Here is a 9,931-nt window from a genome sequence, read left to right as displayed (position 1 = left end):
ACAATATGTGAAAAAGTAGTTAATGAGATTTCACTGAAACGAACTATTTGAAATATTTAAATTTTTGTGCTACCAACTTGCCTTGAGCTTGCTTTACACAAATATAACTTTAAATCTAGATTATAGCGTTTTTTTTATTTCAAAAAAACTTGTATAGTAAAGGGGTGGAAATTCAACAAACTTTTTGATAACCCGCAATTAATGTTTTACATATGTTAATCTGTGGTTTATATGGGCGTGTTGTTCTTAGTTTTGGTAAAGTAGCTTAAAATACTTTCAGAGTTTAAGTGTAATTATAATTAGATCTAAGAATTAAGTTAATATTTCTGCATCTTCAAGCTCGCCTTTAATGTCAGCAGCAGCATCCACTGTACCAATGGCATCTGGTAGTATACACTCCTCTTGCTGCGACAGCAACTGATTGACAATAAACAGATTACTTCGATTCGAGTTATCCTGTGAGCTGGCAGACGCTATCGAAGCCTTTCCGCTCGCCCCAAATTGAGGCATCCCACTGACGACGCCAACAGGTGTAACTTTGTTGGTTGCAGCAGCTGTGGCTGCTTTCATAGCAGACGTTACACTCGTGGACCGGCCTCCATAGGTCTTTTGTGCTGGCGATGGATTAAAGGGAATCATGGTACCAGACCCTACTCTCTTTGCAACACGCGTAGCTTCCGCAGCGGGTGACGCCCCACTCACCTACAAAGGGAATAATAAGCAATAGATAAATACAATTAATCGATGCACAATGATGTCTCGAGAAATACTAAACTCACCTTGCCGCTGGCGGCATTTGCAGTCATAAGAAGGCGCATACGTTGCTGTTGGCTAAGATGTGTCGCTGTTGGTCCTAATCCAGCTGCTGCTGGCGGTTGCCCGCCTTTGGGGCTTGTGCCACGTATTGCGCTGATCGCTAAGGGAGTACGAACTACCGCTGAGTTCAAGGACAAATTTGGTGTTTTGTACTGATAGCCAATAATATTCTTGCCTTTATCATAAATGGGCTTGCTGCCCTCTGCTGCCATTGGTAGCGCAGTAGCAGTCGCTGAGCTAGTGTTGCTTGCTGTTGCTGTGGAGACGGCGGTGGTGAATGTGGGCGTGGTTGACGTAGTTGATGTGCCAATGGAGCGCAGCTTTGGCTGCTCGACAAGTCTGGTATTGTTGATTGCGTACAAATAATATGAATAGTTCTCCAACACCTGGGTGGCCATGTCCACATCAATCGGTAGCAGGCTGCTCGTCCTAACTATGTTCTTTATGACTTGTTGGCGCTCCTCAACGCTCATTAAACTGGCTCGCCGTGCTAAGTTCTGCAGTATGTGATCAAAGATCTGAACACGTGTCTGCAGCTCCACGCGCCTCTTCTCAGTGGGGCAAATCGGTGGCAGCTGCAGAAAGCCAGGAGTGCTCGCAGTTGCTGTTGAGCTGGCTACAGTCGGCGATGGCGCAGCAGCAACTGGAGCAGCGGCACTAGTTGGCTGCGGTTTTTTGGCCAAAGTTGTACTACGAGGAGGTTGCTGCCTGGCAATCGAATTAACATTGCTCACGGTTGCCGGTGCACTAGTGGTCACGGAGGGCGTTGCTATTGTAGCTGTCGTCGTCGGTGGCAACATTGTTTGTATGGCACGGGGTTCAGCATCGTTTGCAGCTGCTAATTGTTCGAGTTTGGCGCGCACCTTTTGCGGTATGTTTTTGTCCTGCTTCGAAATAATCTTTGTCGAGATGACCATGTACTGTGGCAGCTCCAGCACTGGCACTTCCACTTTTGAATGTAGCCGGGTCGGATCAATGGCCTGCATCGGCCCGTCCAGATTTGGGCAGCAAAAATCGAGTCCAACATGGCCATAGGAGTATTGATATCGCGATGGATACAAAAACGAAAACATTTTCGTTGTTCCAAATGTATTCTGATCGCTGGCGGTGCGCGCTGCCGGTATTGTGCTATTGCTGTTGGTGGTGCTAGCGGTAGTGGCTGTGGTGCTGCTGCTACTGCTGACAGCGTTGTTCGAATTGTTAGCTATATTAGGTTCCGCCTGCGTTGTCGCCGTTGGCTCCACTCTGCTGCTGTGGCTACTCGAAATACTTGCCGCAGCTTGTGTTATGGATGGCGCTGGAACATCAACTTCCATATGCATTGTTTGCGCTGCAGATGCATTGGATTGTGGTTCATCCTCTACTTCTGGCTGCTCCGCCTTTATTTCGAGCACTGGCAAAGGTACTGGGAGTGGTACGGAGTTAGCAATGGGTATCTTCGACAGCTGCTTTCGTGCAACGAGCTGCAATTTGCTTGTAGCATCTGCTTGCTTTGGAGGTGCGTTTGCTGCAGTCTTGGCACTGGGGGCTGGGGCTGTTGACGACTCCAACCGCTGATTGGATGGCCCCGGTTGCTGCAGACCCTTTAGCCAATTTGTTATCACACTCCGATTAAGCCGCACTCGTAACTTGCGCATCTTAGGCGGCAATGGCTGTGCCGGAAGTTTCAAATCCTTGGGCTTTTGCACTTGTTGTGGCGCTACTATTGGAGGTGGTGCTTTTGGTATCTCAATAGTCGCCATTGGGTCAGCGATTGGTTTCTCACTAGCAGGGATTGTGCCAATAGAAGCCGCTGTAATTCGCACTGGAAAAGCAATTGCTGCCTGCGGTGTAGCCGGCTGCTCCTTTGAACGTTTTACCCCATCTGCCACTGGCTTATCTGGCAGCTTGCGCTTACGAGAATGTGAAACTTTCGCCGACTCGGCGACTGAAGCTGGACCTTGACTCTGAGGCGGGGTGTGCGCCTCAGTTTTGGCCAGTTTAGAACTCTTCCGGGATTGACGCTGCGGCTTTGGTGCCATTTGCCCAATAAGATCGGGCAATGTTGCTGGCTGTCGCTCGTGGGACGGATTCCGATGTTTTGTGGGCAAGGTCATGGGCGAAGGCGTGTCGGCCAAAGAACGTGCATGACTGCAGGCACGTGTTACCGGTGTCGCAGCTTTTGATTGCGATATCTTTGTCATGCGAGCAGAGCGTTTTTTACGCTCGTTGGATGAATCCCGGGATTCTGACGGGGTATTTGTTGCTAATGGCCTAGACTCTCCTGCAGCTGCTGCTGTGGCTTCTGCCACCGACACTTCTGGCACTTCCTTGGATTTTGATTTTCTGAACGATTTGTGACCAGTAACCTTACGTAAATCCTTCTTGTGCATACCCTTCGCTGTAGCCATTGCCTCGCTGGCGTCGTTGCTATCAGCGTTGTCATTGCTAGTTTTGGCTGGAGCTGCAGATAGTTCCCTGTTGTGTGCACTCAACTTTTTCTCATGAGTGTGTGGTGAGGATTTTCTGCTAACTATAGGGTTAACCACCGCAGCTGGTTTTGCTGGCTCTTTGGCTTCCAGGTTTTGATTTGTTTCCTCTGTCGCCGTTGGTTTCTTCTTGGTGTCGGCAGACGGGATTTTTCCTGCTACTCGAGCTCGCTTATCAGCGTCTGATTTACGGACTTTCAGCTTTTTGGTAGTCTCAGCAACTGGTGTATGCGACTTTTCGATAGTAGTTGAAGCTGAAGGCTGTATTGCGATTGGAGATACTTCCAACTTCTGTGTTGCAGCACTCAGAGATATCAGCTTCTTGGCTGTCTCCGTCTGGGTCAATAGCTTTTTGGGTGTTAAAGTCATTTGGTTGTTAACATCAGGCATCAATGAGACGGAGATGTTAATACCGCCAGCAGGAGATGCTGGCGTGTCCACCTTTTTGAACGGTTGTGTTGTACTTGGTATTTCAGTTTTGGTTATTATAACTGTGTTATCCACGGTCATGGAGTCGTCACCACTAAGTAACTTTGATAAGCTAGATTTAATTGGCGGTGTCTTGTTTGCTTCATGCTTCTTGCTGAGCTTTGTGGATGTTAATGTTTGTCCGAACTTGTCGACTAATAATGCTGATTCTTGAGGCACAGATTTCTTGACGACAGATATTTGTTTTTTAGCCTTGCCTCCTGGCTCTTCAGCAGCCTTGTTTGTCGAAGAGAGCTCCTTGGTTTCCAATTGAAGACTTCTCTTGTCCTCATGTCCACCATGCTGTGTCTTTGACTCGGCTAGTTTTCGACGCTTTTGTTTGGGTTGTTCACTCAACTTTATGGGCTTCCCTAGACGTCGCGCTGCGAAAGATTCATTTAATATTGTTTCAAAATGTTGTATCACATATTGAACTTACCCGCTTTGGCAGGGGATAGATCCTTTTTAGGTGTCGCTGGTGGTGCCATAGCAGTGCCGCGGGCAGCTTGCTTCATTTGCAACATTTGCTTGCGTTTTGCGGCTACTAAAAGAAAAACATGAGATTAGAAAAGAAAGTTAAACATTAGAGAACGAGCTACAATATGGAATGGAGAAGAGTTTATGTTTTATATTATAGGAATAGCTATTAACCATCTGGCTCAGAAGCATCCGTTTGATTGGAGCTCCCAGCATCGATACACTCCTCCTTGTCGACACCTGTTGTTTCCGTCGTACATAAATTATCAATATTATCTTTAACCAGCTGCTGCTCATCTGTAGGTTGTTGCGTCCGTTCAGCAGCTATCTGATCCGGTTGCTGTTGCTCCTGTTTGTCAGAAGTTGCCTGCTGAGATGCCTCTTCTTCAGGTTGCTGTAATTCATTAGACGTTATAATATCCTGTTGCCCCTCCCCAGTTGCTTCTTTCCCTTCCTTGATGGTGGCATTCTTCTCATTGTGCTGTTGTTCCGTGTCAACTGTTTCCTGCTCTGTTAGCTTATCCTTAGTATCCTTTACATCTGGTTGTTCTTCACTAACTTTGGTATCAGCTGCAGCTTGATCAATTTGTTGATCTACTGTAATCTGTGTGGGATTTACTGTTTTATCAGCGAGATTTTGTTGATATACTTCAGTGGATGGTTTTATCAGCTCGCTCTCAGCCATTGGCTCGCTCTCAGTTGCTTTCTCTTCTACATCGTTGCAAACTGATTGATCAGATTGATATGTAGAATCTTCGAACTCTTCATCTTCTTCCTCAACGTTTTCAAGTTGGCCAAAATTGATTTTAGAGCGTGGCACTGGTTTCTTAATTAGAATGCGAAGCTTACGGCATGAACTGTTCGAAGAGCAAGTGGTGGGTGTGTCCTGATATGACATGGAGGAATTATGTGAACCCACAAGTTTTGGTGTAACTGAAATACTCGGATCCGGCTCCGTTTCTACAAGCTCGGGCTGATTGCCTTTCTCATCTGAATGTCGTATATCACAGCACATAGTCTGATGGTCCGACTGATCGGCACTGTCTGCTTTAAGCGCTGCAGCCTCTTCAATATTTTCATTCGTTTGGTTTTTATTTATGTTGAGTGATTCATTCTCTTGATCTTTTATAGACAATTCACTGCAGGAAGGAGACTGATCGGGTTTCGCTTCTGGTTTATCATTGATTTGTTCGTAAGTTGGAGTATCGGTGGATTTAATTTCCTTTAGCCTACTTTTTTTCGACTTTCCAGGAATTGGCGTACTCACTCTTGATCGAGTGGCACGGCCACGATTTCCTGCTGTCTCGAGCTCCCATTCAGTTCCTGTTTCCTGCAATAGACCTCTAATTTCTCGAGGCATTCCAGCGCGCTGTTTAACTAGGGCCGACTGCTCGCTTGTGTTTTCTTCCTTATTGCCGCCTTCAATCTGCAAATCAAGAACTTCATGTAAATGCTTTTGATCTTCAGTAGTGTCGGCGGCTTTAATAGGTGGAGTATCTGAAACAGTTGGTTGCTGCTCGCTGCAACTTGAGTTCTCATTAAGGTCCAATGTTTTAAGCAGTTCGAGATCTGACATTTCCTTAGTTAATGTTATCTCCCTTAGGGGTTCTATATTCTTAGCATCTACTTTTTTATGAGTATCCGAAGATGTGGGAATATCAATATCTTTGCCTGAATTCAGTTTAACATCACTTGTATTTGTTTCATTGGCATCGCGCTTAGGTGCGAATGATGCAGATTGGCCGGATTCTGTTATCGTAGCTAAATTAGATTTATCAATCTGCTCGGCTTTTGACTTAGGCTTTGTGCTACGCGATTTCCTATGCGTTGTGGCACTATCCTTGTCATCGGAGTTTTGTATAATTTTCGCAGACTTATTCGGTTTTTCTGATTTCTTGTTTTCATCAGTAGTAGCCGTTGTTGATTTGGAGCTGCGTAGCGGTCGCTCCTTTACTGACTCTACGTGGGAACTTGATTCTACATTACTTGCTTTCGATTTTCTGGGTGTTTTGGGGGCCGAAGGGACTTTAGTTTTTTCTCTTTTAACCTTCGGTGCTTTTGTAACCGGTGACTTTTCTGTCAGCCGTGGACTATTGCGCCGCTGAGTTTCAGCGATTCCGACTGAATCAATGTCACCCCTAAGCAGACGCTTGGCATTGCGACTTTCGCTTTTTGTCGTTTTTGTAGCCGAAGTGATCTCTGGAGAAGAAACGATAGTGGCTAATGAGCGATATTTCTTCTTTGCCATTTCCACGTTTGGATTAGCCGCTTGTTGGTTATCAGTCACATCTGCAGTCACTTCCTTATTAACTTCTTTAATATCTTCTTGAGGACTCATTACTTCAGATAAATATTTTTCAATCTTTTCCATTTTTTCATTCAATAGATCTTCATCTCGTCTATCAGTCTCTTGCTCTATAGTTTGTATACCTTCAGCTTCAACAGGTTGGCTAATATCCGTTGCTAAAGTATTAGTCACATCCATTTTCTCCAGTTCATCGCGAGAGTCTTGGTTTGTTATATCCTTTTCTTCTTTTTCTGGTTCTATTTTGTTTGTATTTGTGTTTGGCATTTCCTGTTTAATGCATTCTCCATTTTCACATCCTTGTGCATTATTCAACAGCTCAACACCGTCAATATCCATACTCTTCCCAGCACTCAATTTTAAGTTATCTGTTTCATTATCTGCTGCCCTCTGAGCAGCCTTAACTTCTAGCTTACTGTCTTCCGTTGAGGTAGAAATTATATTGACATTTGTATCTCTGAGCTGTGGTTGGGCTATATCGGTAGCTTTTGTTGTTTCTTGATCATTCATTTTCAATTCCTGTTGCGACTCATCCGGAGCTTCGTTCGAAGACTTTAATTCCGAAATCGTATCAGACGGAGCGCTTAGCGACGCTTCTTCTTGCTTATTTGAATCGTTAGTTGTTATTTTCATCTTTTCCTCTACTTTGACAGTAGCGTTTTGATTTTTTGACGGATGTGGATTAGCCTGCTCCGAGAGGAAATTATTCAAATTATTTTTGTTTTTCTTCTTTCTCGGTCGACCACGTTTGCGTTTTATTTGTTCTGGCTCTTTTTTAACTTCAATCTCCATTTTTGGCTCTTGCTCTATTGCTGTTTCTACAATCTTTTTCGCTGGCGATGGTGGCCTACTCGTGATCTGTGACTCTGTGGTGGCGGCTCTGTTCTTTGAGTATCGACTACTACCACATTTCGGAAAGGCGCCATCACTTTTCGCTCGACGAAGAGAGTTTAGCGGCGTAGCTATCTCATCTAACTTTTCGTTAGAATATGTGAGTTTGCGTACATGGCTTTTGGAAAACGATGAGCTAACTGTTGGGTGATCCACTTTCTTTGTAGAAGATAAGCTTCGCGTCTTGGAAGCGGAACGGCTTTCGAACTCCTTGGAGCGCTCAGCGTCAATGTTAATGATTTCCTCGGCAAGATTGAGGCTTAAAAGCTCTAAGGTTTCATAGGTTAAATTAACGTCGACGTAATCAGCAGGAGATTCTTTGTCGATCTCATTACAGTAATTCGATGCAGTTTTACTGTTTGAGGGACTGTCAAACTTCTTCTCGGCTGTAAATATTAAAAGCGAAATAAGTGATAAATGTGAAATACGCAAAAAGTTATAAAGAATCAGAAAAAACTTACCCTTTGCATTCACCTGATCAATTTGATCCTGGTCTTGAACTTTTTCAGCTAATGCATTAGACTGTTTTTTTTTCTGGGTGCGTGATTTTTTAGCTGGGCCTGTGTATTTTTGTTTAGATGGAGGCGTTTCGGCACTACTTAGATTATTTAAATACAACTGTAGACGATCATTATGACCATGTGGCGTTTGCTGCTGCTGCTGCTGCTGCTTCAGGCTTTCGTCTTCGGAAACAACAGGTGTCACAGTGTCTACACGGTTTGTTTTACGCACATTATAAATATTATCAGAGGGTTGGCAGTATCAACTAGTCGTTTAACTTTGACTTACCCGCAAATGAAGATACAGTGCTGCTATCTGTTGATATATCAATAATATGCTTCGACGCATCGACATCATCTGAATCGCCATAGCCATAAAAATCGGACTCGTATTCATAAGATGAATCAGTGTCTGTGTTATCTGAGAAGTCCTGCAAATCTGTAAGTCCCACAATCAGTCAATGTCGAGTTGTTGTTATAAAATACCTACGCAGTGGATCCTCTTTGGGTTCATGCTTAGGTGGATTCAAGTCCGGTTTCTTAGCTTTTATAATGGTTACTGCTTTCTTGTGCAGAATGGGAGGGTTCGATGAGCTACTGCTACTGCTTCTGCCGCTAGGTCTCGTCCCGGGCTTAAAGCTTTCCGGGTTATTGCACTTTGCCGCAGATTTTGCACTTTTAGACCTGTCCATGCCGTTGTGACTTAGTGACTTTCGTGCTGCTGCCTGAAAGGACGTGGGCTTTGACAGCGAGTTGCGGGTTGCACCCATTAATGCATCACCTGAAGATCAAAAGATGTTAAAAAAGCGTGTGATTTACTGTTTAAAAACATTCAACATACCCAAATCATCAATTGAATCATATGATTCTAGGCGATCACGTCTTGTGCCCTTGAGTTTACTGCTTTGTCGATTGTACAAAGCGTCCAGAGCATCGTTAGATTCACTCGATGATGAGCTTACTCGACGGCGAGCACTACCTTTCGCTGCTAGGCCACAGAAACAGAACAGAAAATTAGCAGAAATAAACTTTATTGGCTGTAAAAGCCATTTAGTCATGTAAAATGATAACTTACTTTCAGTTAGCAACTCATCGTCAAGAAATTTGCCGTCAAAAAGTTTCTGAAATATATCTGGATCTATCGACGAGGAACCACTCGAGTCAGACGAAGTTCGTCTGTTGAGCGGCATTCGCATCAACGTTTGCTGCATGTGCCCATCGCTGGTTGTTTTGATGCCTGGCAAAACAAATAATATTAAACAACTCGTAGGCAGGGCAGCATCTTTTCAAATATTATACTCACCTGGCACAACTAAGTCTTTATACTCGTCAAGATATTCTATTTCTATATCATCCATTTTTACAAAACTATTTTCTCTGCATATATTTACGTATTTTTCTTTTTCTATTTTTTTCGCTCTATAGCGATTGCATTTACTCTTTAAATATATGTTTGTCACTGTCGGATTGTTGTATACATTTGCGCACCATAGCAACGATGCAGCAAAATATGGCGCTCTTCATGCAAATGAGTTATAAATTGCTAAACACCGCGCGCAATGTTAAATTAAATATTATTTTACAATCACATAAACTTGGAAATACCGCACATAAAGAAGTATTGAGTATGTTGCATTTGGTATCGATAGCGATATAATAGTCGATAGTTCATTACAGATTCAATGCGATGAATAAAATGTTAAAGCCTCGCAGTCTGTCGACTCATTAACATTTCGTTTATTAATATTTGATACACAGGATTCGATGCTCCTATTATAAATAATTGGATACAAAATAATAAAATGGAATAAAAATAATGTAATCAGAACCCTTTATGAAGCTAATCCTATTACGGGTATTCAAATTCAAACTAAAATCAAATTTAAAACGGTAGCTATTATAAATGTTGTGTTCGTGTTCTAAGATACTTCTTAGTATATTTATATAATTAGACCTTTATAATTTTATACTTAAATTTATTAAAAACAATATTCTTATATTAACGT

At 43.3% G+C, this 9,931-nt stretch overlaps 1 protein-coding gene across 5 annotated transcripts; it reads right to left on the bottom strand.

Annotated features, from left to right (window-relative positions):
* Window positions 1-143: 143 nt before the first annotated feature.
* On the bottom strand, window positions 144-9,586 carry LOC111597115 (pneumococcal serine-rich repeat protein). 5 transcript variants are annotated; one of them, XM_023311674.2, is made up of 10 exons: window positions 9,229-9,586; window positions 9,001-9,162; window positions 8,767-8,913; window positions 8,416-8,706; window positions 8,215-8,364; window positions 7,887-8,135; window positions 4,404-7,811; window positions 4,192-4,293; window positions 780-4,135; window positions 144-702 (listed from the first exon to the last, which is right to left on the bottom strand). In XM_023311674.2, the coding sequence occupies exons 1-10, from the start codon at window positions 9,281-9,283 to the stop codon at window positions 313-315; spliced, it is 8,310 nt and encodes a 2,769-aa protein (XP_023167442.2). In that variant the 5' UTR covers window positions 9,284-9,586; the 3' UTR covers window positions 144-312. The 5 variants fall into 5 exon arrangements, with proteins under 5 accessions (XP_023167442.2, XP_023167439.2, XP_023167441.2 ...); XM_023311671.2 differs by having other exon boundaries at window positions 4,192-4,296; window positions 9,229-9,585; XM_023311673.2 differs by having other exon boundaries at window positions 4,192-4,296; window positions 8,767-8,910; window positions 9,229-9,585.
* Window positions 9,587-9,931: the final 345 nt, after the last annotated feature.

The sequence above is a fragment of the Drosophila hydei genome, unplaced genomic scaffold (genome assembly GCF_003285905.1).
Source record: "Drosophila hydei strain 15085-1641.00,03,60 unplaced genomic scaffold, DhydRS2 tig00000060-arrow-pilon, whole genome shotgun sequence".
In the NCBI taxonomy this organism is placed as follows: Eukaryota; Metazoa; Arthropoda; class Insecta; order Diptera; family Drosophilidae; genus Drosophila; species Drosophila hydei.
The sequence above is the reverse complement of the archived record's forward strand: the minus strand, read 5'-3'. Positions and strand labels throughout refer to the sequence as shown.